This window comes from Caretta caretta, chromosome 3, assembly GCF_965140235.1.
Source record: "Caretta caretta isolate rCarCar2 chromosome 3, rCarCar1.hap1, whole genome shotgun sequence".
In the NCBI taxonomy this organism is placed as follows: domain Eukaryota; kingdom Metazoa; phylum Chordata; order Testudines; family Cheloniidae; genus Caretta; species Caretta caretta.
In genome coordinates, this window is record NC_134208.1 from 209,454,501 (window position 1) to 209,481,950 (window position 27,450).

Genomic DNA, 27,450 nt, shown 5'->3' on the forward strand with positions numbered 1-27,450 from the left:
GTCTGAGCAGAAAGCTGGTCCCCAGGGAGAGAGTGTATTCGGTTACTGAGAAGGCGGCTCTGGCACGTAAGCGGGCTGTGGACATCCTCAGGGATTACCTGCCAGGCAGCCCCTTCTCCCTAGTGACAGACCGTGTGCCCTCACAGTGGCTTACTTTTGAAATAATCCATTTCCAAGGATTACTGGACTATAAAAAGAAGGGGAGAAAACCTGATCGGTACCCCCTGGGAGAACAAAGCAGCCAGCGCTTGGTGTCTGTAATAGGTGGTCCTCCCACCAGACGGGCTGAAGCACACGGTCAGTGTGGTGTGGATAAGAAACGGTGCTAGGCAAGGCCACCTCGTGCTAGAATTACATTTTGGACACTAGAAAGCATGTTGGTTTGGTTTGGTTTGGAACCCTTTGATGCCTCTCTCGCTCTTGTGGAAATCACTTCCCTCCCATGTTCTTCATTATGCACCTTATTCTTGTTTTCTTCCCAAACCATCTCAGCGCTGTCAGGCCAACGTGTTCTCTTTGGAGCCAGGGAACTGAGTAACTTCCATGAGCACCCAGACAGAGGGATGCTGAGCCAAAGCTGCCCAGCTAAAGGCTCCGCAAGGTACAGGGCAGGTGGTGATAGGACCCTTGCCTTGAGCAGAGTATATGTCACATTCCATACAACACGAAGATCTGGCCGTGCCCCTCAGAGCCGAGGCTGTGTGCGCTGGCAGCTACTGGGGCGAATAGGAGAGGTGAAGGTTTATTTAAAACCAGAGGTAGAACGCCTCCCGCTGCTCCCCTTGGTCAGCCCACTTCTGCCCCACCCCAGGGCCACCAGCTAGCCCCACGCAAGGCGTTCCCTTTGGCCAGCGCTCAGTGCTACCGCAGCCGTTATTTTCTGCGACTTACCCAAACTTGGTTTCCATCCGTCTTTTCCTGACCATCACTGAGAAATACAGGATTAACCCAATGGCGACGATCCCAAGGAGAAAGCCAAGGACTATGGCAAAGGAGTGGCTGTTTCCCGGCGCTGGAGTCGAGGAAGGCGCGGAGGCTGTCAAACCTACTAAAACAGCCCAAAGTAAAGAACATAAACAACACGTGGAGGGCTTTTAAACAACTAAAAGCCAACAATGCATTCAAACCACAGAAGGCATGAAAGAAATACAGAAGCACTAGGAAAACATTGCATGGGGATGGAATACATCACTGCATGGCTTTACTTGAACAACAAACCCAGGTGTACGGGGATTTGGGGATGTGTTTTCCCAATGCTGGGCATGTTATCATTTCTATTACCGAAGCAACCAGGGGCCAACCAAGATCAGGGCCCCGTTGGGCCAGGTGCTGCCCAGACACAGAATAGGAGACCTGCCTGGGGCAGCTTACCAGGCAGCCACAGGACAGGGGAAATGCTGTTCCACACACGTAGCCAGAGCAGGGGGCGGCTGTGAGCAGCACGGCTGTTTTCTGCCAGGGTGGGCGGGTGAAATCTGTTGGGCAGGGGGGTTGTTCAGAGGGGAATGACAAGGTGAGTGGGTGAGGGGCAGAGGAAGCGAAGAGGGGCAGGTGGAGAGACTGTGCTGCGGGGGGGAGGGGGGGGGTTGGGGCAAACAGCCAATCTGCACAGGGCATGGAAAGACCCGAGCGCAGAAGGCAGACCCCCTCGGACACTCTGCACCCGCCCTCTGCTCTGGCTAGTCACCAGCCCCTACAGGAGCGCTGGGAGAGGCTCTGCCAGGCACATCCCGCCCAGAAGCCCTCTGGAGCCTGGGCCGAAACCCACGGAAGTGGTGGGGAGGCATCCAGAGGGCTTTGGACTGGGCCCCAGAGAGGCTCTCTGTGTGTGCGCGCACGCCCACGTGTGTGTGAGCCAGCGACCAGCATCTGGATGACCTCTGACCCTGCCCCCCAACAGAATCCCAGGTGGCGGCAGGCTGGGGAGAACCCAGGCCTGGAGACTGGGCTGGATGAGGAGCTGGAGCAGGGGGGTGGCTGTATTAGGAGGAGTAGCCAGGTCTGCGGAAGAGCAACAAGGGCCTCTGGGAAAGAGGCAATCCGGCTGGAGCTGCGTGAGCTGCCAGGACCTGAAGGGAGGGCCAGCTGTGGAGGATCACAGCTGAGACGCGTGCCCCTCATCCCCACCGCCACCGTGCTGGGGCCTTCGCAGAGCCAGGGCCCACTTGGAGAAGGCTTCGGAAGCTCATAAAACCTCGAAGCTGGTCCCTCTCCCAGAGGCGGCTGGCTTGGAGAACGGGCCCCTCTGCCAGGGGCACGAGGCCCCCACCCCCTCAGGTCTGATCTTTAGCTGGTTGCAGCGACCAGAGCAAGTAGAGGCTGATGCACGCTCTGGCTTGCGGGGAGGCTCCAGCAACGGAAGCTTTGTGCAGACATGGGCGTGGGCACTGCTAACGAGGACACGGTGGTAAAAAACGCACGTAGCCTGTCCACACTACGGGTCCGATCAACTGCTACCGTTGCGGGAGCTGCAGTGGGACGAATTCCACACCGACTTGCCGGGGCAGAGGTAATCAAACAGAGCCGTGTGTGTGAACTACACATTTAGCTAGCTAGGCAGATTCTCCACGTCAAACATGTACATTACAAGGAAGTTGTTCAGGTTCCAAAGCCAGGCAATGCCACAAACAAAGTGGGCTCTTTGAAATGAAATGCCTCTTTAATGACATGACCATACTATTTGTTCTCACCGTCCCCTGGAATGAAAACTACCACTGGGTCGCTGAAGGGCCCGGTCCCCCCCTTGGTGATGGCGGCTACGCGCACAGCACACGTGGCGTTAGTGACGACGATCGCGATGGTGGCAATGGTGGCGTCCTGCTGGGCTTCAGAAGAACGATTCTGCTGAAAATGAAAAGAGAGAGAGAAAGAAAGACGCTAGCACCGTGGAGAAGAACAGCTTGTTTTCGCGGGACCCACCAAAGAATGAAAACTCAAGATTTATTTTAATCTAACATTCTTTCCCGATTAAATTTTCTGGTTGCCGACTCTTAATAGCCAGCAGGAGTTATGACCCTGCGTAATGTGACTGGGAGCTATTTATAGCGAATAATTGTTCTTCAAGAACCGGATGAAAACAAAGTAGCTGAACAGGATTTCCTTTTGAAACCACTTCACTGATCGAGGCATGATTCAACCCTATTGTCATGCAGCCTCCCTGGCAAGGTGAAATACCCTACCAGAGGAGCCAGGGAAACCTACACAAGAGAAAATACAGTCACTAAGCAGTAGGGAGCCATGCAACGGGGCCGGTGGGGAGAGGGATATAGTTCATGGGTCTCTATTTCTTGTCCTCAGGCTATCATCTGCCCCTACTGGGGCCCCGGGGCTTGCAGAAGTGACTCCAACACTCCCCCAGCTCCCCACTACACTCTCTGCCCAGCCAAAGGAGTCTACCTCCTACACAGATTTGTAGCCCCTTACTTGTATTGTTGAAGTTACCTACAACCAAGAAACGGACTCACCGAGCAGAAATTACATATGGAGCTGGTCACAGTGAGGCCTTGTCTAGATGAGGGTTTAATGGTATTAGCTGCCAGGACTGAAAAGTCTAGCGTAGACTTTACTCCATGCTGAAAGGGCGAAGGCAAATTCCACCCCGCCCAAAGCCACCTGCCCAGCGTTCTGCACGTGCCAGGACCTGCATCTGGCCACACGCTGGTCACCGGCCTGCTAGTTCAAAGAGCTTATTGCACCTTTGCTCCTAGCCCAAACCGTGGGGGGGGGGGGGGGGGGGGGGAGGAAGAACCCAGCAGCAGTCTAAGTTTTGTGCATGAACCATTTTTTGGGCACCTCGCACCAGGTTTGTCACACATGGCGTCCTGCACTTTGGCCCCGGCAGGGCGACCAGTTTGGCTGCAAAGGCTCCTATTGGCCCCACCTGTGACCATGTTACCACAAACTGACCTTGCTGGGGGAGGGACAGGCTCTCTGGGAGCGTGCTGCGTGGGGCTGGTCTTCCTCACTAGGCTGCTCCTCTCTCCAGCAAAGAGGAATAGGCTTTCCCCACAGGGCAGGTTGGCCCCTCCATAGCACCCTAGCTGAACTCCAGACATGAAGCTCTCAGTCAGGAAGGGGCTTCTTAGAGGAACCCAGGCACATCGCCTCATGCCAATACGCAGTGAAGCACCTTATCTGTTGGGATTTGTTTTCTGCGTATCGCTCCTTTCGACCGAGAGGCGTCTCTCTCCCTGCTGCCCTGCTCAGATACAGCCTGCCACACACACGGCCTGCTTTCTCTCCCCTCTCACGGATACCTTGCTTCTGTTCCTTCTCGTTTTAGGGCTCATTGTCGCTGCCAGAGTACTCCAGCCAATTTCCCCGCCCGGGTAAATTAGCAAAACTCTACCGAGGTAGTGAAACGGGGACCATCTACACCCACCGAGAATTTGGCCTCTCTCATTTTTCCATGCACAAAGTGCAACCATAATGAAGCAGGGGAAGGCAGACTTTGTAGCCGATTGTTTCCTACCAATGTGGCTTCATGTCATGCTAATGACATTTCTAGTTTTACCCTGTGTTTCCTTTCATGGCCCCATCACCACATTAGATTTCTTTCAGTGTTATCACAGATGTTTTTCTTGATCAACTGTACAAGTGATTCCCTTTCCCACAAACTCATGGTTATTTCCTGCATTTCTTGTGAGCCAGCTGGACAGCTGAGAAAGTGACTGGCATTGCTCCATGACAGCCTGTTACTGAAAAACAACCGTTCTGTGACAGATCATACAGCTGGCAGACTGAAATGCTGACTACAACATCTGCGGACCGTTTTCAGACACAGCGTGGCCGTGATACAGCAACAACAGGAAACTAGGTGAAGTGCGAGGTCAGCAGGAACCAAATCTGATTTGCAATTAGACAAAAGAACCCCCAGAATGGAAACGAAACTGCTTTATTAACACACACACACTTACAGGCCTCATGGATATAGGTGCTGCTAAAATAGCTCTGTCCTGTGGCACATCACTGAAGAAGGTTTGGCCTCCAGTTATGCACATGAATAGAGGGATACTTTCCTGCTCTTTTGCAACATACCCGGCTTTCTCCTGCTTTGCTTCCTGGCGCCCTGGGGCAAAGGGATGTCTGCAAGGCGGTGTTTGTGTGGCTGAGTATCAGTCAATGCAAAGGACGTCTAAATTCTTTAATCGCTCGTGTAGCTGTGCTGCGCCATGTGAGGACTCAGCCTGGAGGGATATTCAGCTGGGCGTGTACAACACATGCACCAAGTGAAGCCTTCTCAGCTCATGTGAGACACCCACTGGGTCAGATCCTCTGGTCCCCTTCAGGCTGACTTAACAGGACGGCGGAGAATCCCCTGGCATAGGGAAGTTGCCAAGTGGCATAAAATGGGCAGAGCCACCTCTGCAAGATCCCTTTCCTGCCCTTGCATTTTTGGAGGAGTGTTGGTGAGGGGAGAGGTTTCAGCATAACTTGGCTGCTGGAGAGATCCGTAGGGCTCCATGACTACCGGCATAACTTAGAGCAGCCCCCAGGCTGCACCCAGCCCCAGCATTGGGGGAGGGGGGGAGAAAGGCAGCTCGTCTGGCTCTGATCCTCTGGATTTAATAACCAAGAAAACCTCAGCTCAGAGCTGCCATGTCACAGTAAAAGCTGTAAACAAACAGGGCTCTGTGGGCCAGCTGGCAGGCAGGTAGCCGTTCCCTCAGCCAACAGCATGTGCGAGCTCAGGTATCTGCATATGTGATTTAGTATCTCTCTGCTCCACAGCCCCAGGCCAGCACAGTGCTTCAGCACGTACCTAACTTTAAGCACACGATGAATCCCACTGGCTTCAATGGGCTACTCACATGCTTGAAGTGAGCCAGACACATGCTTATGTACCTTGCTGAATCGGGGCTGCTATTTCCATCTCATCTGACCCTACCCTCTTGGTGCATTGAAGTCCCTGATCCAGAGCCTGGAGGGAAGTGCCCAGACTGACTGAGACTTCATTTGGATAACCCTATGGTCAAGATTTTCCAGAACAGGTCCTGAATGGAGTTGGGATCCTACATCCACTTTTAGACATCTACCTTGGTGGCTTGATTTGCAAGGGATGCGAGGACCCGCAACACATGCCCCAGTTCCGGCCAGCAAGAGAAGGCACCTGACCCCATTGTTCAGGGTGGACAAGATAGAGGTAAAACGGGGTGTCCTCTGCATATTGAGAACGCCCTCCCCATGATTCCACTCTCGCCTGAGAAATGTTGGCCAAAGCAAGGATTGCTAGGACAGCTTGGGACAGGTCGCCACTCTCTGTGATTACAAGGCTCGGTTGGGTTTTGATCTGATGTGTGCGTGCCCTGGAAGCCGGTTTGTGAATACCGACATTTGGATATTTGTAGGGATGTGTATGTAGGAAATGTGTGTTCTGGGCTGCCTGTATTCTAACCCTGTGGCATTACATGACAGTCAGCAACATGATGTTTTGCCCTGCAATGAATGCTGTAAGTAGATGGAACAAATCAACCATAAATCACAAAAATAGTCTTCAGCCCCAATTCTGCAAAGAGCTTTTGCCCTGTCCGGCAAAGTCCCATTCTTATGCACCTCGCCAAGATCTCCTACAGTCAGGAGCCACTCACCCACTAGCAGAGGTTTTATATCTTCCTTCAGCCCATCAGGTTTTCCACACTGAATACAGATCACTTAGGAACAGTAAGCAGCTATGGTGTGTAGTTATCCTTAAGCAGAACACCTTTTTTATTGCTTAAAAGTCTTATGTTGGAAATTCACAAAAAAAAGAATAATAAAAAAAGTCCCTTCTCCCCGGGCTTGTGAGAAGATAAACGTGTCAGCATCTTTTTCCAGTGTTAGTCACAAGATCATAATATTGTTTTCCCAATTTCATTGTGCGTGGGCCATATAGATGTCTGTGCAAGGATTAAAGGGGAACAGAAATCGCAGTGTCTTACAAAAAGAGTGTGAATCATTTCCATGCAGATTTCAAAAATGTACGCATTCAGCGCCTCTTTGTGTTCTAAACTTTGGATTATTCAGAGGGCAAGAAACAGCCCAGCAAAGTATGCAAGTAAGCAGGCAACATCTGGACGGGAACATGTGTCCGGCTTGCCGGCTTCCTTTTGTCTGGTCTATAATGGCTCCATTTGCTTCACATTTGTTATGCAACTCCCTTCATTCCCGTGCAGGGATTTCCCACAGTGCAATGGCTCCAAGGTCACGTGCTGTTCTGCCCATCATCAGCGGTGACCCAGGAGCAGCCAGACAGCTCAGGCTAGTCTGGCTTGAAGAAGAGGCTAGTAGCTCTGGGTCTTGAAGGCTTTTGTAACTGGCATTGCTGTAGCCCAGAGAAAACAAGCAAAAACAACAACAAAAAAGTCGGAATTTTAAGCTCAGGATTAGGGCTGGCCGGAAAATAATTCTGTTCCACAAAAAATGGTGAGACTTCGGAATTTGCTTCCGTTCGGCTATGGAGCAAGACTGAGACCTTTGGAAATCTTTCATGAAAATCTGAGAGAGATTTGGAGCAGGGACTTCAACCCTGATCTCCCACATGCTTGCGGAGTGTCCTCACCACCAGGCTCTTCTGTCTGCTGGGTCCCTCACTTATCCTCTGAAATTCCAGCCTGGACCTGAGAAACTGTCCCTAGGGAAACGGTGTCAAAATCGGCACGTTTCCGCCAAACGTTTCTGTTAGGACGAAAGGAAATTTTCCAACAAAAAAAAGTTTCACTGCATTATTTTGCCAAGTTCTTCTACCCAAGATCCCAAATGCTCCCTTCATTCTGCCCTGCAAACGAAGAGACTCCCCTCCTGCATACACTCGGGAGAGATCCACGGAGTCACACTGGTGTTGGGGACCCTGGGGCATGGCCACTAGGTAACTCGAGGGGATGGAAGACCACGAGTGTCGATGAAGCCCCCTTGCACTAGGCCCAGGTGTCCTTGGCCCCCACTCCCGCCTGGAGGCACTCGCAGCAGCTCTGTGTACTAGGCCCAAGTGTCCTTGGCCCCCCCGCCTGGAGGCACACACAGCAGTTATGCTAAGGATCTGCAACAATATGCTGCAGAGTCAGACTGCCTGAAACTAAGGAAGGCCAAACAGGGCAAATATAAAAAAACAATGCTGAATAAAGCAGCTTTATGTATAATTTAAGCAATAATACAGAGAACCAGGGAACTAGCTGGGAACTGGATTGGCTGGCTGTATGGATACTTGGGGCAGCTTGCTATTAAATAAATATGCTAAATATATATATATATAAAAGCCTGTGTGACTTCCTGCTCTGGGTACAGGATTTGAGATTCAAATCTCCCTGTACCTATTTGAAGCTTCAAATAAACTTTTCTGCTTCTCCACCCCGTTGTGATTATTGGGTGTAGCACACCGGGTAACGAACCAACTTCAGCTGTTGTTTAGCCTCTTGGCACTGGGTGCCAGCAACAGCTTTTGGCGTCCCTGGGTGAGCGACGAGGCTGCAATTTAGCCTTGCCCAGACCCTTCCTGGAGGTCGAAGATTGCGGCGAGAACCGACGCCCAGTGCGCACCGGTGAGTTCATCGAGGCCTCGGAGGAGACGCGATTTGATCAACCCCGGAGGGCAAAATGGTGCAACGCACTCATATAGTGGAGAAGCAGTTGTGGACAGCGGTGAACAACTGGTCCCTTAGACATGGGGGAGGAGCAGCTGCAGGCCACGGTGAAGAACCGGTCCCTTGGATAAGGTAGGAACCTTTTAAAATCCGGATTGTATGCTCTGTTGGAACCTGGGGACGCCCAGAGTTACCCTGTAGGTATGGGACAGGGACAGAGCTCAGGGCATGGTGTACGCCCCTAGAGTGCATTCTAGCAAACTGGAAGGTATTTGGTGCGGATCCGATGACTAAGAGCCAATTAAAACGATTCTGTACAGTTGACTGGCCTCAATATCAACTAGAGGACCAGGAGTGGTGGCCACCAGGAGAGTCAATTAATTACAACACGATCCTCCAATTAGTTTTGTTTTGTCAGTGAATGGGTAAATGGAATGAACATATGTATGCACATTTGTTTCTGACTTTATGTACTCGACCAGATATTTTACAGCACTGTAATCTGACTCCGACTGGTTCGGTAGCAGCTAATGTTAGTCCCCAGACCCCACCCGGACTGTAATGGCAGAGCCGGTGTCCCCTTCGGCCCCTACACCCACACCTTGTAAGTCCCCCGAGCAGACCCCAGCTGGATCCAAATGATCAAAGGGATATGACCCACCTTACCTCCTATAAGGAGTTGCTTTTGCATGGACTCCGTCACTCGGCTGTCCGACATAATAATTGGGCAAAGCCATATGAAGTAATGCAGGATTTAAAAGAAAGCCCAGGGGCCTTTCTACAGCGTATTCGGGACACCATTCTACAGAACACTAATGCAGACCCCGATAATCAGGCAACTAAGTCAATTATTAAGAAAATTTTTACAAGCAGAGCAGCCCCTGATATTAAGAGAAAGTTCCAAAAAAAGGAGGATTTAATGGGCATGACCATGGCACAAATTTTAAAGACTGCAAACCGAGCTTATAGTCTGAGAGAGACAGAGAAAAAAAAAAAAGCAAGTGAGATTGATGGTAACAGCGGTACAGGCCGGCACTAAGAGAAGTGGTGGGGGAGGAAGGGGCCGTGGACGCGACCGTCCGGGCCCGCAGGAGAGACGACTGGGTCGCAACCAGTGTGCCCTGTGTCGACAGGAGGGACACTGGAAAAATGAGTGCCCAAAGAGGAAAGGAAAGGGGGGTTCCCCTATGATGGCAATGGCGGAGCAGGAATAGGGGTGTCAGGGGAGACGGACCACTCTACCCCCGGAACCCCGAGTAAAGATGCGGGTGGGAAGCTCAGAAATAGATTTTTTAGTGGAATCTGGAGCGGCCTGAACTGCTGTAAATCAGCCTCTTCAGTTGCCAGTAGCAGATTCCCTCACTGTGGCGGGAGCCACAGGCAGGGACACCAAGTGCCCAGTATATGGCCCAGCGGAATGCGCTTTGGGAAACAGGACTATATCCCACAAGCTGGTATACCTCCCTGAGTGTCCAACATCTCTGCTGGGACGGGATCTGCTTTGTCGCCTCGGTGCCACCCTGCATTTTACTGAGGACAAAATAACCCTTACCTTACCCCCTGAAAATGCATGGATCATGACCCTTGCAGTTAAGCGCTCAGCCATGCAAGCCCCAGAATGGAGCCCGTGGGAAGACCAGGTGTACCCCCTCGTGTGGGCATCAGGGATTCCAGGAAAGGCCACCCACCAGACCCCCATTACTATTCAGCTCATACCAGGGAAAGGCCCAGTGCAAGTAAAACAGTATCCAAATCAAAAGGAAAGCCAAAAAAGGTTACAGGAAACTATAAATTGATTCCTAATGTATGGTATTCTCCGGGAATGTCAGTCAGCCTGGAACACTCCCATTCTACCCATACAGAAGCCTAATGGCACGTATCGGCTAGTACAGGACCTAAAGGCAGTCAATGAACGGGTTAAGACTCTGCACCCTCTTGTCCCTAACCCGTATACCTTTTTGGCTTCTATAGGGGGACAGTATACCCATTTTTCAGTCCTTGATCTGAAAGATGCTTTACCATCCCAGTTGCCATCCCGTCACAGGAGATCTTCTCCTTCGAGTGGGAGGACCAAAAAAGGGTTAAAAAGCAACTTTGCTGGACAATGTTGGCCCAGGGATTTAAAAACTCCCCCATTCTCTTTGGCCAGGCTCTGGCCAGGGACCTAGAGGAGTGGGATAATGAGGAGGCCCTCCTGCAGTATGTAAATAATTTTGTTATTTGTTATTTGCCACTGTGGGCCAAACACCCTGCCTTAAAGCCACCGTGAGCCTCCTGAATTTTATTGGACTCCGGGGATATCAGGTAGCATGGAGTAAGGCTCAAATTGCCCTCCCAGAGGTACGGTACCTCGGGTTTCACATATGGCAAGGAGAGCGTCAGCTTTCAAGCAAAAAAAAGGAAGCTATCTGTCAAGTTCCTACCCCAAGTAACCGTAAGCGGCTCAGGGCATTTCTGGGTATGGCTAAATAAAGCAGCTTTATATATAGTTTAACAAATAATACAAAAAAAACAAAAAACTAGATGAAAACTAAATTGGCTGACTATATAAATACTTAGAGCAGCTTGCTATTAAATAAATATGCTAAAATATATATATATAAAAGCCTGTGTGACTTCCTGCTCTGGGTACAGGATTTGAAATTCAAATCTCCCTGTACCTATTTGAAGCTTCAAATAAACTTTTCTGCTTCTCCACCCCGTTGTAATTATTGGGTGTAGCACACCAGGTAACGAACCATTCAAGCTGTTGTTCAGCCTCTCGGCACTGGGTGCCGGCAACACTGGGATAAATCCCACGCAAACGAGATCCAGCTTGGAACCCAAGAGCCAGATTCTCCCCGGCCATGTACCTCCTCGCCATTTCCATCTGTAAAAGCTACCGAATCCAAATTCCTGCTCCAGAGATCTTAAACCCTCCAGCACAGGGAAGAGCCCCTCAAAATACTAACACGTCACATGCAAACAACATCTTATTTGTTTTTTTAAAGAAACCCCATAAAGAAGCGATAATGAACACACACTTTTTCTTGCTTTGCAGCTCCCCTTTAAGACAAGAAGTGGCACAACAGCACTGGCTAATATTCTTCGTTATGAACTGTATTTGGTAAGCCAGGGCAGCACTGTACACACACACCACGGAGCCAGTCTCTGCCCCAAAGAGTTTATAAACGCTGTGTATGGCTATAGACAGCGTTGGTAGCTACAGACAGATGGGGGACCATCAGGGATCATTGAGAGGACACCTATCAGCAAGAAAGACAGCGTCGCAGCTGCCTGGCCATTGTCGAGATTTTTGTGGCCATCACGTTACGTTTAGTTCTTATATTTCTTTTCATACTCACCGTTATCTCTGAGTTCTGCCAGGTGTGCAGTAGCCTGTAGCCCTGCAGTTCTCCATGCTTTCGCCCAAGGTGGGGCTTTACCCATCTGACTTCCAGGGAGGAGCTGGACTCGTTGAAGAACACTGTGACATTCAGAGGTGGAGTAGATGGGGCTACAAGACACAAACAGAATCACATACAGAGCTAAGACAACCAGGCAAACATGCCCATCAGCAACCCATGTGGATGTGGTAGGGCTTCTGGGTCACGGAGCTGAACGTGGGACCTTCTGTGTCTCACAGATGGAGGCCCTGATCCTGCAGGGACTTTGGCGCTCACGCGGAGCTCATGGAAGGATCAAGGCTAGTTCTTTAAATAACCCCCTCTCTAAGTCACTCTGTCCAACCGGCCATATTGTTCAGATTCCCTGAGCGCACCCCGTGGCAGGAGAGCCATAGGGAGTGGGTGGCTTTCCAGGCCCCGAGTCTCACACGTCTAGCTGCTGTTTTCGGCACTGCAATAGCTGCCGCGCGCACGTGCCAGAAGGCTGTGGGGATGGGCAGGGGAGCGACTGAATAGGAAAAACCCCTCATCTTGAAGCTGCACACTCTCCTCTTTCGGGGGAACCCTGGCTCGCTTCCCCCACCCCGCACTTCCCCACCCCAAGAGCAGGGAGCAGCCGTATTTCATAACCCCCAGGCGACCCATGACCCAGAATGCCAGCCACCAGCTGACACCAGCGGCTGCTTTAGCTGGGATTTCCTGCAGACAAGACATGGACGCGGGAGGGGGCGAACTCCCAGGCCGTGTCTCCCTACAAAGGGCCCCGCAGCGTGAATCGAGACGCTCCTCTCCTACGCAGCGGGCGCTGCTGGCCCAGCATGGTCCCAGCCCGAGGGGGCTGTGCGTGGCATGGAAAGGGCCAGAGCCAGCCGCACGGTGCGGGAGGGCAGAGTGTGTGAGGAGCCTCTTTCCTCACCCTCAGCTCATGCACCTGGGTCCCTCCCTCAGGCCTGACAGCAAGCGCCGAGGGTGCCTTACTGCCCTGCCGGCTGGGCTTTCACAGCCCCAAAGAGCCAGGATCTGCACTGTCGGGGGCACAGTCAGGCGCTGGCTGGCAGGTGCAGTGCTTCTCTCTAAGGGGCCCATCCTGCACCCCGATTCCCATGGATCAGGAGAGAGCCCGAGCCCAGCTGGCCTAGGGCTGATTCCCCCAGCCCTGTGCCTGCTGCAGTCAGGGAGCGGAGCGCGGGGGTTGGGGGGGGGTGTCACACGCTAACAGACCAGCGTGGGAGCATGCAAGTCACTGCACCGAATGGAGCCCAAATACTCCTCCCAACCATGGCCCCCAGCTCCCCCCAGCCGCCCCAGGCCCGGCTGGACGCTGAGGGCAATGGAAGCGACGGGGGAGCCGCCTCCCCCAGAGCGGAGGAAATACGGCAGTGAGGGCCAGCTGGCCCATGCACCCGCCGGCCTGCACTTCCCACTGCCAGCGACCACGCAGTGCTGGTGAAGGAGCTCCTGGTGACCCATCCCTTGGGCCTCGGCATGGAGCGGTCAGTGCCCTCTCGGCAAACTGAACCCCTCACCAGAGTGCAGCAGAGAGCCCCCAAAGCACAGACAGCCCCCGAAGGACCGTCTCGTCCTACCTCCCTCAGTTGTGCTGGCCAGAATCCAGGGGCTGAACGAAGACCAGCCGACTTCATTCCCGCAGGAAACACGGATGCTATACTCTGTCATGGGCTGCAGCTGCTGGACTCGGTACAGGTGAGGCGGCACGGAGGTGTTCCAGATCAGAAATGAGCCGTTGCTCAGTGGAGCTGCTTCCCTGACCTTCATCGGAAATCAAACAGGGACACGGATGAGTCAGTAAGAATCTGCCACGCCAGAGGCACGTTAGGAATTTGAAGTCTGTAAACAGGATCCAGAATTCTGTCCTTCCTCTGCTCTTCCCTCCACACTCTCTTAACTCTTACGGGGAGAAGACTGGGGGGAAAGTTTCATGGTAGGCAGCAAGGCTAAAACTTCTAATAAACACAGCCTACCATAAGAATGGCCACGCTGGGTCAGACCAATGGTCCATCCAGCCCAGTGTCCTGTCTTCCGACAGCGGCCAATGCCTGGTGACCCAGAGGGAATGAACAGAACAGGTCATCATCAAGTGATCCATCCCATCACCCATTCCCAGCTTCTGGCAGACAGTGGCGAGGGACTCCCAGAGCATGGGGTTGCCCGTGTTCTCATTTTAGAGAAGGACACAAAATATCTATGGTAAAATGCCCAGCTGCTCTGCTGCGTGCGCCCTGATGTCAACGGAGGAATAAACACAAAGCGTAACGCAGACGCAAGGACTTGGAAGCCGTCGCTCCTGGTCCTGAATTCCCACTCTAAAAGCTCAGCAAGGCTCTATTCCGAGAAACTTCTTTGTTACTGACAAACCTCCCAAAACTGCACAGACCCTAAACAAGGAGGATTCTGCAGCATTATGAGGGAAAAAGACCATGGAAGGTGGCAGGTCAATGTAGTTAACACGTCGTTTTCCTTGCACTGAATTACTCAGAACCAAAATACATTGTCAGGTGAAAGGCATGACAAGGGACGAAGCAGCCAGTCATAACAAGAACTAGATGCAGTGAGATTAGATGGGAGTCACAGAAAGATCAGGATCTTATCTTGACCCTACAAGGATCTGACTCAGCTCTATTCTGACTTGGACTTTCGGGGTCCCGCCTCCGGCTGAACGCTCCTTCGTGAGGTCTATGATGGACTCTTGCAACAAACCCAAACCTCACACCGTATGAAATGTCACCTCTCACTGTGCACTCCTAACAGCTGCCCCATGCTGCTGCTGCTGAAGAAGAACAAAGCATGAAGCCAATTAACACTCTGGAATCTGCTAGTGAGTTATCCCCTTAGCTGAATTAAAATGCTCTGCCTTTTACGAGATGGGAAACCGCCCAGTGAAAAGTATCAGGGTTAAAAATGTGAAAAGTCTTCCAGAATTTTGACATACAGAGCAGACTGCACACACAGAGTACCCCAAATCTTCTAGTTAGTGCCCCGAGATTAAAAACCAGCACTTCAGCACACTATGCATCACGCTTTGCTTCAGAATTCCCATGCCCGGGACTGCAGCTTTTTAAACGGAAGAAGAGTTTAGACACGTCCGGTCTGAAAGCGTGGGCATGGATTTCACCAAAACCACCCCCGGGCCTGGCGCTGCTGTATGGAAAGCCAGCAACGCAGTCAACCACACTTGGAAGAGGGATGGATGTTATGCAGCCCTCCATGCGCGCTCCACCTTTCCTCCTTTACACATTCAGCAGAGCGAGATCCTAGTACAGAACAAAACTCTCACCCCGTATGCAGCACGGGCTGGAGTTGTGGGAGGACCTCTGAAGGGTGTAAGAATGAGAGGAACCAGAAGAAGTAATCTAACCAGCAATTAACCAGCAGAAAACTCAAGCTATCCACCAACCTTGCCAACAGTACTGGAGTTCTATCATCACTAGAACGACCTCGTCTTGAATGGCTCCCCCAGGAGACTATTTCCTAGCTTCAGGCAAGCATGCAATTTCTTCTCTTCCCCACTCTATTTTAGAGTGAACCTGCATAGGAAGTTCCCAACTCAGCTTGAGTTTGAGGCCTTGTGCTCCACATAGGTTGTTGCAGGACAGCCAGTAGCACCGGTCTGCATTCAACAAAGAGAAGGTCACCATGTCTAGTGCTTAGTGCACAGGACCAGGAGACAAGGGCCTCGGAGTCAGCATTGACACTGGCTCACTATGTGGTCAGGGGGCAACATTCATAAGCAGAGATGAGGACAGTTCATGTCGGACTCCCAAACCAGACAGAAATGCAGGGTCAGAAGATCATCAGATGCTGCTAGAGGCTTTGGCAAGAATGTTTAGAACAGTGACCAAAACCATCTGCCGCTGATACTGGCTCATGTATTGTCATAATATCGTAGTATGTTTCCAGCTGCTGTATCCCCTTGTCTCAGCCCTACGCGGTCAAATGTGCTATGAAGAGTCAAAGGGGCAAAAGAAAACACCGGCTGTGATGGGCCTGATTCCCAGGGGTGCTGCATGTCCTCAGCCCTTGCTGGCTTTGTCCAATCAGCACCTCCGGAAGTCAGCCCCGTTACTGTTAGATCACAGTAAGAGTCAAGGGAGGAGGTGACAGAGAGAAACATCATCTTTGAAAAGCACCTGCATGACCACAAGTCAGATCTTTTTTAAGTAGATGGCGGGGGGAGGAAAGAACATCCCCTGAGACACCCTGCATCCAGACACTGACAGACACCCAATTCTCTGAATATTCTGGGGGAAACCCTGCATCCCACAGCATCTTCCCTCAGAGTGCTCTCCCTGCAGCGATGTTACCATGGGGGGAGGGATAGTAAAAATTGGGGATTGGTCCTGCTTTGAGCAAGGGGGTTGGACTAGATGACCTCCTAAGGTCCCTTCCAACACTGATATTCTATGATTAGCTTCCTGCAGACGCTTCACTGGGGGCCCCCCATCAGTACTGGTCAAGGTGATGCACGGCCCTTTCCAGGGACTGATCGCTAAAAGGGGGTTGAGGGATGTGATTTACATCGTCTTGTTGAGCGGTGAACACGTGCTAAATACAGAGGGCCCAGTGCTGCCTTTGATACAAGTCCCTAACACCTCCTGACCTCAGCAGGAGGTGGCTGTGCATGCCTAGGGGTAGAATTTGGTTCACAAAATCCTAAGCAAAACCTTAGCAATGTTACTCCGAATAAGGCTGAGATACGTATATCTAGAACGTACGATCAGCGACCGGACATGCAAATGGATTCCTAAAATGCAGGTGGATTGGTCACAATTACGCATTCTAAATCCCTCTGAGCCTTGTAGATTCTTTCCAGAGAGGAAAGGAGGACTTGTGGCACCTTAGAGACTAACCAATTTATTTGAGCATAAGCTTTCGTGAGCTACAGTAAGCTGTAGCTTACGAAAGCTCATGCTCAAATAAATTGGTTAGTCTCTAAGGTGCCACAAGTCCTCCTTTTCTTTTTGCGAATACAGACTAACACGGCTGTTACTCTGAAACCTTTCCAGAGAGGGGCAGTCAGACACGGATCATTCAGAACTGGAACACAGGGCTCGGTTCCTGCTAGCTGGGGCCAGGAGAGCACTCGCTATCATCACTTACAGGGTCAAAACTAACTACCTTTGGCAAGGCGGCATCACCGGAGCCAGGCTGAACTGCTGGCTGAGTCACTGCAGTTGTTCTTGCCAGGAATCACATCGTGTTTTCGGATTTAAAAGGCTATTTCCTAGTGACGGGTCATGTACATTAAGTCACAGGAAATTCTTTGTCCCTCCACCCTACTTCCTGAGCTTGAGTAAGAATGGAACGTTAAAGGCCACGCTCACATTAGATTGGATGAGGGATGGTGAAAGTGAAAGGTCTCTGCGGACGCAATCCATCGAGGGTTATGGAAGTGTCAGAGGAGGAGTCATTCAGATGCAGACACAGTGGATGTGACTGAGGGCAAACGGAAGGAAGCCGGGTCTCACTCACTATTTTTATTATGTAAATTGTCCAAGATTTTACTTCATTCACAGGCCAGGTGCTATCAGAGCCATGACTCATGGAGGTGCCATGGAACGCTAAAGATGTGGCCTGACCCCTCTCGGATTCCATCCAGGCCCCAGGCATTCCTCCTGCTGCCATCCAGACCCTAGCGTACTCCCTCAGCTGTGCCGGGCGACTTTTAAGATGCAGATTTCTGCCACCACAAAACTTTTAAGCCAAAGGACATTTTCCCTGAAACCAGATGCAACCTTTGAAAGGAGCGCCCTAAGATGTACGCACCCGACTGAAAGGGTTCATAGAATCATAGAATATCAGGGTTGGAAGGGACCCCAGAAGGTCATCTAGTCCAACCCCCTGCTCGAAGCAGGACCAATTCCCAGTTAAATCATCCCAGCCAGGGCTTTGTCAAGCCTGACCTTAAAAACCTCTAAGGAAGGAGATTCTACCACCTCCCTAGGTAACGCATTCCAGTGTTTCACCACCCTCCTAGTGAAAAAGTTTTTCCTAATATCCAATCTAAACCTCCCCCACTGCAACTTGAGACCATTGCTCCTTGTTCTGTCATCTGCTACCACTGAGAACAGTCTAGAGCCATCCTCTTTGGAACCCCCTTTCAAGTTGTTGAGAGCAGCTATCAAATCCCCCCTCGTTCTTCTCTTCTGCAGACTAAATAACAGGTTAATAACGACGGGGCTGGAAAGTACTGCTGTTCTGAATGAGCCATGGCACAGAGTGGTGTTTAGTTACCCTCAGCCGGTCCGTATTCAGTAAAACTAGCTATTATGCCGATTACGGTAAAAACGAACCCGTTATAAACAGTCACGAAATCACCGAAGAGCAGAAAAAGGCCCTGGGCCTTGGAGCACGCCCTGCCTTCCCAGGTTAGAGCTACGGGAGAGCTGCCTGCAGGACTGGCCCCAAAGCGCCGATAAAGAAACGAATATCTGCACTTGCTCAATCATTTATCAGGAAGCCAACTTCCTTCTGATGGCCAGCAGAATGCTGAGCGCGGAGAGGTGTCCTGTATCTTTGAGTCTCCCTGGGGGCGCTGTGAAAGTGGTTACTGGTGCCAACACCCTTCCTCTGCCCAGCGTCCCAGCCAAACAACTGAGCTGGGTGCTGGGACCAGGGGAGAGCTAATCAAGCACCCTGAAGGCATCTTAAAAGCGGTTTCTTCTACTTCCTCCAGGATTCAAATCCGAGATGCCCCCAACCCCAGCGCCCACAGGGAAGCTGGCACTGCCTGTTGCCAGCCTGCAGATGTCTGGCCAGAAGGGACCTCATGGCTTTGACACCCTAACCCCATGAGGGTCTTGACCCTTCTGAGACCCCAGACCACCAGCCCAGCAAGAGACCAGCAACGTGCTGAAAGCACACGGCCCGCCAGCTGCTCCGCACAGACACAACCCATATCTTTTGGCTAGTCCGGCAGGGCCTCCCCACCCGCAGAGGGAACAGCAGCCTGTGTTCTTATTTCTCGAATACAGAGACGGCCCGAATATCCTCTCTCTTCCACCAGCGTGGACCAAGTGATTTACCCGAGCGTCAATGGGGCTCCCCCAGCTTCTGCTGGTGCATGCGCGAGGAGAGACAGGCCCAGCATGGCTGACTAGCTGCCTGCAGCCTCCCTGCAAGCACCATGCCGCAGCAAACACAAGCGGCTCGAACCACAACGCCAAGGCTTACCTGGAGGCGGCAGCCGTGCAGAGGCGAATAGCCGTCGAAGCCTGGCACCCAGGACACCACCAGGCTGTGCGCTGTTCTATTCAGGACATGCACGTCAGTCGGTGCGGCTGGAGTTCCTACATGAGAAAGCCAGGCCCGGTCAGCACTAATGCGTGTGAACACAATGCAGGCTGCCAGCCGGCTGCGGTGCAAAAACACGCATGTGCAAGCTCTGGAGGAGAAACACCTGAACGCTGAACTCAGTGCTGTGGAGGGGGCGAAGCCTCCCCAAGAGAAATAAGCTGGTCCGTCCCAGGGCTGCTGTCTGGGGTCAGGGGAAGCAGCACCACCGTGGAAGGCATATTCAAGCAGTGGCCTGACATAGAGAGGTGGGGAGCAATGGCACGTGGGGATCCCAGGGGCTGCCCCCCGGGGCTGGGAGCTTGCCTGGAAGGCTCGTGCCATTCGAACCTGCAGATCGGGAACTTCCAGCGTGCACCAGCAGCCTCTCCACGGAGTAACTGCTGTGCTGCAGGTGAGCGTGCGTTAGAAACCACCCCGTGCTGTGCGTGGCCGTCCCATGCAGACTAGTCCTAGGGCCACGCTCCTCTCCGCAGCACGGTCGTGAGCTCGGGTGCGCTCGGACCCCGCCGGGCCGTGAGGAGCAGCGTGTGCTCAGCACGAGAGTCTCCAATGGGCGGCACTGATTTCACACGCCACGCTCTGTCCCTTCGCCCCAGAGAGCTGCTCTCCCTGGCCAAGGATCACCTGCCCCTGGCCACTGCCCACTCTGAACGGCAGGAACCCAGCTGGGTTGAGCCGAGCGCCAGTCAGAACCCCGGGCAGACAGCTATCAGCAGAGCAGTGGCCGCAGCCCTGTGAGCCCAAGTCAGGAGTCTGGCTGCCGTGCGCTGGGCAGACGTACCCTCTGTGACAGTCAGAACTGTGTCTCGTTTCACGAGCCCGGCGCTCAGAAGTGGGTGACAGGATGGTCTGACGGGGCAGGGGAGAGGGGGCAGGGGTGCCAAAGGGGTTAAGGGAAGGCTTTCGCAGAGAAGGGGGACACAGTGCTGTGTGTGAAGGCCAGGAGAAAGCTGCCTGCTGAGGGAGCTTGGAGGGGGGTGCAGCTAGACCGCGGACTGCCTCCCTGAGCCCATCCCAGCTGCCCAGGAGATGCTACAGGACAGGTCAGAGGCAAAGCTCAGGGCTCACCATTATGTTTATGTAACAATACATAGCATCAGTTTATTGCTGTCTCCAGGTGCCTCCCCTGTGCAGCAGACTGGGACCAGCACCTGCTCATTCTTTAAATGTCCCTTGAGGGGCCAGGTTACCCAAAGGAAGAAACGAGGTCTCTGACTCTCCATGCGGGATACCTGCTCCCTGCACTCTCCCCTTCCCTGGCCTCCGGGACAGCTGCTGCTGGCTGAGTCCTGTTCCCCCCAGCCTGGGTGTTGCTGCCATCTGGGCCCTGGATGTGGCACCCTGAGGTGCTGGGACTGGGGGAAATGACTTCCCAGAGCCTTCAGCACCATCCCTCGCTGGGATGGAGGAGCACAGGGAGTCGAACACCAAATGGGTGAGTTAGTCAGGTGCCCCCTTTACAGCCCTAATGTATGGGGCAGACTGTTAAAAATACAGGCCACCCGGGCACTCTTCTTCGAGGTACATGGCTAGGCAGCCGAGCCCGATCGTGTGTGTGTGTGGCCAGCAGCACCAAGAGCTCAGCCAGGCTGCTGGCAAAGCCCTAAGGGAGTGACTGTGGCTGTTCACAGCCTTGTGGGTCGGATCAGGGCGGCTACTCTAAACACACCGGCGGGGACGAGAGAAACCGAGAGAGGCTGGGGGTGGGAGCGGGGACTCGTTCAGGAGCACCGGACACAGAACGCAAGAACGCAAGAACCAGAACGCAACAGACCGTCTTCACCTTTCCTGGAGCTGTCTGCACCCACTCTGCGCCCGTGAGCTGAAAGCAGCGCTCTGCCTCGGCTGGGAGCGCGTGGGCTCAGGGAAAACACGCCCTTGGCCGCCGGGCGACTCCCGCTCGGGAATTCCTGGAATTCCCGGCACTTCCCATGGAAACACTGAGGCTGGCTCGGACCATGAAGGAAGGAAGGGAGGGAATGGCACAGCCTTTCTGAAACTCCCCTCAGTTTGACAGCTCTGCTTTCACGCGAACTCTCGGGTGCTTCCTCCCTCAGTCACAGCCCTGCTGACGCCCAGCTTTCCAGCTAGCAGAATCCTGGCAGGGGACCCTCAGGCTGAACTGGCATCCGCCTTGTGGCCATACTCCTCAGGGGGTTTTGTTGTTGCAGTGGCCAGCAAGGGAGCGGAAGGCAGCCTGCTCTGCTGTGGAGGGGAGAGAGACAGACCAAAGCACAGAAATGCTGTGCCTCAGTCCCTTAGGATCTCTGGGGCTTCTCCAAGAATCTTAGAGCATCTGTGGGTTTGGTGCGTCTTGTCCTCTGGGCTAGGGGCAATATCTGCTCTCCCCAACAATACAAGCTGCAGGAATCTCTGCGTGGCCTGGGTGAGGTCTGAGACCAGGCTTTGGAGCATAGCTTCCAGTGCAATAACTAGAGCTGGGCAGGAAACAGTTCTCCTGTCCGGCAAGAATTTTCTGAGATTTTTGAAAATATTTTCCCACCCCGAATTGGGATGAAAACTTGAAATCTTGAAACTGTTCACCACCCAAAAATGCAAAAATATCAGATTGGGTCAAGTGAAACACTAAGATAATTTCTAAAGGATTCTTTCTATGCTGACATTTTTTTGTTTGCAGAGTTTTTTTTTAAAACGAAAAATCTAATTTTAAATTTTAAGACATAGTGTCATTTTGACCTGAACAACCACACTTTGTTTTGTAAAGTGTCAAAATGGGACATTGGATGATTCTGTAACTTTGTTTTTCAAGGTTTTTCCAAAACAGATTGAAACTGACCCTTTCCGCATACAGTCTTGGTTTTGATGAATCGGCATCTTCTAGTGCAAAATTTGTTGTCCAAAAATTCCCGACCAGCTTTAGCAATAACCTCATTCCATGGTCTCACTGCCATGCGGGCTCAGGTAGGAGCCACACACAGTCTACTAGGCAGAGACCTTGGCGGAAGTAGTGAGACAGATTTCATGTTCATCACTTACCTTTTATATTGATTTTCACTTCATTCGATGCAGTTAGTCCTTTCCTATTGTGAGCTTCACAGCTGAACACTGCAGTTTCGCTAAGACCTGCAGTCGGATAAAATAAACAGATTTAAAGATTTTATTAAAGCTAATGTTAAAAAAAAATTATATAATACATAGATTGGAAAAGAGTGTCTGTACATCTGGGTATAGTGCTAAGATTATCCACAAACACAAAGTTAGTTTTTTAAAAGTCATACGATACATAGAGTACACTAGAACAGGACAATGGCCAGGCGGTGGTGAAGGTTAGCAGGACAAAGGGAAGTCCTTTCACCACCCTGTATTTCTTTCAAGCTCATTTAATTTCATTCACCACACAAAGATACTAATTCCCAGGTGTTGTTAAGCTAGCTATGAACCATGCCTGATCATCAACACTCCTTCACACACGAGGAAGAGAATTTAAGGGGAGACTTTGCAGTTTCTGTGAAATGCTCAGGGAGATTAGAGAGGCTATTAAAATTAAAAACTTAATAATAATAATAATGGGGAATTTCTATTATCCCCATATTGACTGCGTACATGTCACCTCAGGAAGAGATGCAGAGATAAAGTTTCTTGACACCTTAAATGACGGCTTCTTGGAGCAGCTGGTCCTGGAACCCACCAGAGGAGAGGCAATTCTTGATTTAGTCCTAAGTGGAGCACAGGATCTGGTCCAAGAGGTGAATATAGCTGGACCGCTTGGTAATAGTGACCATAATATAATTAAATTTAATATCCCTGTGGCAGGAAAACCACCACAGCGGCACAACACGGTAGCATTTAATTTCAGAAAGGGGAACTACACAGAAATGAGGAGGTTAAACAAACAGAAATTAAAGGATACGGCGCCAAAAGTGAAATCTCTGCAAGCTGCGTGGAAACTTTTTAAAGACTCCATAATAAAGGCTCAACTTAAATACCCCAAATTAAAAAACATAGTAAGAGAACCAAAAAAGAGCCACCGTGGCTAAACAACAAAGTAAAAGAAGCAGTGAGAGGCAAAAAAGTGGAAGTTAAACCCTAGTGAGGAAAATAGAAAGGAGCATAAACACTGGCAAATGAAGTGTAAAAATACAATTTGGAAGGCCAAAAAAGAATTTGAGGAACAGTTAGCCAAAGACTCAAAAAGTAACAGCAAACATTTTTTTAAGTACATCAGAAGCAGGAATGTGACGCCAATTTTTAAAAAAGGGCTCCAGAGGTGATCCTGGCAATTACAGGCCTGTAATCCTGACTTCAGTACCAGGCAAACTGGTTGAAACCACAGTGAAGAAGAAAATTGTCAGACAAATAGATGAACGTAATTTGTTGGTGGAAGAAGTCAACATGGTTTTTGCAAAAGGAAATCATGTCTCACCAACCTACTAGAATTCTTTGAGGGGGTCAACAAGCATGTGGACCAAGGGGATCCAGTGGATATAGTGTACTTAGATTTTCAGAAAGCCTTTGACAAGGTCCCTCACCAAAGGCTCTTACGCAAAGTAAGCTGCCATGGGATAAGAGGGAAGGTGCTCTCATGGATTGGTAACTGGTTGAAAGATAGGAAACAAAGGGTAGGTATAAATGGTAAGTTTTCAGAATGGAGAGAGGTAAACAGTGGTGTCCCCCAGGGGTCTGTTCTGGGACCATTCCTATTCAACATGTTCATAAATGATCTGGGAAAAGGGGTAAATAGTGAGATGGCAAAATTTGCAGATGATATAAAATTACTAAAGATAGTTAAAACCCAGGCAAACTGCAAAGAGCTACAAAAGGATCTCTCAAAACTGGGTGACTGGGCAACAAAATGGCAGATTAAATTCAAGGTTGATAATTGCAACATAGCACATTGGAAAGCATAATCCCAACTATACATATAAAATGATGGGGTCTAAATTAGTTGTTACCACTCAAGAAAGATCTTGGAGTCATTGTGGATAGTTCTCTGAAAACATCCACTCAATGTGCAGCGGCAGTCGAAAAAGTGAACAGAATGCTTGGAATAATTAAGAAAGGGATAGATAATAGAACAGAAAATATCATGTTGCCTCTCTATAAATCCACGGTATGCTCACACCTTGAATACTGTGTGCAGATGTGGTAACCGCATCTCAAAAAAAGATGTATTGGAATTGGAAAAGGTTCAGAAAGGGGCAACAGAGCAGCTTTCGTATGAGGAGAGATTAATAAGACTGGGACTCTTCATCTTGGAAAAGAGATGGCTAAGGGGAGATATGATTGAGATCTATAAAATCACGACTGGTGTAGAGAAAGTAGATAAGGAAGTGTTGTTTACCACTTCTCATAACAAAAGAACTAGGGGTCACCAAATGAAATTAATAGGCAGGAGGTTTAAAACAAATAAAAGGAAGTATTTCGTCACACAATGCACAGTCAACCTGTGAAACTCCTTGCCAGAGGATGTTGTGCAGGCCAAAACCATAACAGGGTTAAAAAAAGAACTAGATACATTTATGGAGGATAGGTCCATCAATGGCTATTAGCCAGGATGGGCAGGAACGGTGTCCCTAACCTCTGTTTGTCAGAAGCTGGGAATGGGTGACAGGGGATGGGTCACTTGATGATCACCTGTTCTGTTCATTCCCTCTGGGGCACCTGGCACTGGCCACTGTCGGAAGACAGGACACTGGGCTAGATGGACCTTTCGTCTGGTCCAGTATGGCCGTTCTTATGTTCTTTTATTTTTAAAAAGTTATTTTTCCCCCATGAACATGAATAAACCATTTTTGCCCTAACCACTTCAAATTTGCCGTAGGCTGCATTTCTGCACATGCAGCCCAGGAAACAGGGGAGGAGAAAGGTGACACCCTGGTCCCAGTGAAGCCAGGCGCCCAGATACTATCGTGATAAGCGCGGTATAAAAACCTATGTAGAACTCCTGCTGACTTCAGGAGGGTCAGGATTTCACCCAAATACTTTAACTAAGAAGCAGAGAACGTAAGAGTGTGAAACCAAGGAGGAAGACCCAGTTCTGTAGCCCACAGTAGCAGCTGTTGCCCCATTTGAGAAATGGAGAGGCAGAAAGAGGAAGAACCCATGAGAATAGCCTTTCATCCTTTGGTTTGTTTTTAAAGATTGCTCACGTCATCCAAGTGTGATAACAGCAGCGGAACCCCCCAGGGTCCAGATGTGACCCCCATCCGGATAACTGTGCCTCACCCAAAACCTCACTTCTTACCAACGGGAACGTGAGCCTTGTGCAGAAAGGAGCATCCTGGACCGCTGCAAGGGGACTGTGCGTTCTGGGGAATGTCGCAGGATGGACCTAACACCCCCCCTCCCCCCAGGACCTGCTGGTGCTGCCAGCTGCTGTGGCCACTGGGGTTGTGCTGTGTGAGGCTCACACTGCTCCCTCCTAAACATGCAGCAGAGGTGGCTGCCCTGGCAGTTTAAAGAGCCACTTGAAGAGCTCCCTTCTTTTGCATTTCCTAGGCACAAAGAGCAAGACACGTCCTACAATGACAAGAGCTGGCTAGCCCACCCCTCTGCCTGTTCTGTGGGCACAGGACCAAAGCCCCCCGCGTCCTGTGCAGCACCTGTTCCTAAAGGCAGGGGAACTTTGATGCTAATCTCCAAGCGGGACTTTTAGATCGGGTCCACCTCTGTCTGCCAGTACCCTCACTCCCAAAGAGGAACACCGTGGCCCAGATGCTCAGCTGGGGTGACGTGACGTAGTACACTGTAGTCAACAGGCTCTGCTGAGACGCACCAGCTGCGGTCTCGGCCCTGGGCTTTTATAGACGGACCTCAGTCTCTGGCCATCCTGGGAGTTTTTAGTCCCCTACCTGCCCTTAAGTCAGGCCAGGGAAGTTTAAATCTCATACAAATATTTTAGCGCTAGTTTGGAAGGGCCCAGAATTCCGGCCCTCTCCCTGCCAATGAAACCGCTCGACCTGCCCAGGTCCATGCTGGGGTCGACAGGGAAGGGATTTGAGAGACCCCTGCTGGGAAAGGATCTGGACTGAGGGGTCTGGTGCGCTCCAGCGGGGACAGACAATCTAAGGCTGACTGGCTTCTAGCTAAAACACTAGGATGAAGGCATTGCTTATGCTTTGTGTTGGCCTTTGCTGATCACAAAGGAATGTCGGCAGTGCCCTTATCTGAAAGGGCGGCTTACCCAGTGGGACAGAGGCCAGAATACCGGGCAGTGCTTCCAGAATCCAAGAGGAAAGGAAAAGTATGTACACAACATGTTGTGGGATCCTCTGGGTACCACAGCAGACTCAGAGTCTGGGTGTCCCCTTTCCCAGCCCACTTCCTCCTCGGCACGATCCTACACGCTGATGCCGGGGACACACTGTTCCTTGGCGTGCAGGACACAGAGACAGGCCACTGAGACCAGGGCTCTCCTAAGGAGTTTGGGGAGGGCGCCCAAACTTAAGTGCCTCACTTGAAGTAACCAGAAGAACCAGCAATTCTTTAAGCCACCTCTGCTGGCGAGGGGAGGAGCCCAGCAGCCCCTCTGCAGCGGGGCAGAGCCGCCCACCTACACATTTTTTGCCAATGGACAATCTGTGTCTAAGGCAGCGATTTGGAGGCGCCGTGTCCCTGTCCACCGCAGGGTATTTGAGTGGGAGGGGTATATTTTCCTACTTACAGGGCCCCTGCTGCCCGCTCCAAGGATGGGGTGGGAAGCTGTAGCCCTTGCTGGTCAGTAGGAGAGCTGGGGAAAGGAATCTTCCCATCGCACTGCTGGTGTGTTCTGCTCTCAGACGGACTCCCGGGGCGGCAGCTGCCAACAAGCCCTATTGCAGGCCCAGCACTGCTACTGCCATGATCAATCACCTGCCCAGAGACGCGCACCGGGGGTAGGGAAAATGGTCTCTCGGTCCAGAGGCTGCTGCAGCATTGAAACACAAGCGCTTGTTATGGGTCAAATCCTGACCCTTTAAAGTGAATGGACGCTTTGCCATCAGCTTGGCCCTTTGTAAGTAGACGATTGTGTAGTGGGCTAATAAATCAGACCTAACATGTTGTGAATTATTCATATTCAGAGCCTAGACTACTGCAGAAGGGCCAATGGGTTCCAAAGCTAAAGGGTACAGTAAGGAACATAAGCACATAAGAGCGGCCTTACTGGGTCAGACCAATGGTCCATCCAGCCCCGTATCCTGTCTTCTGACAGTGGCCAGTGCCAAGTGCCCCAGAGGGAATGAACAGAACAGGGC

At 51.3% G+C, this 27,450-nt stretch overlaps 1 protein-coding gene across 1 annotated transcript in view; it reads right to left on the bottom strand.

Annotated features, from left to right (window-relative positions):
- MERTK (MER proto-oncogene, tyrosine kinase) overlaps positions 1-27,450 on the bottom strand; it is a 68,239-nt gene that overhangs the window by 16,684 nt on the left and 24,105 nt on the right. Inside the window, exons 5-10 of the mRNA XM_048842299.2 lie at positions 22,253-22,339; positions 19,133-19,248; positions 13,528-13,711; positions 11,900-12,051; positions 2,691-2,844; positions 892-1,045 (exon numbers count right to left, since the gene is read on the bottom strand). Of these exons, the coding sequence (XP_048698256.1) occupies positions 892-1,045; positions 2,691-2,844; positions 11,900-12,051; positions 13,528-13,711; positions 19,133-19,248; positions 22,253-22,339 (847 nt within the window). The remainder of the gene's footprint in view (positions 1-891; positions 1,046-2,690; positions 2,845-11,899; positions 12,052-13,527; positions 13,712-19,132; positions 19,249-22,252; positions 22,340-27,450) is intronic.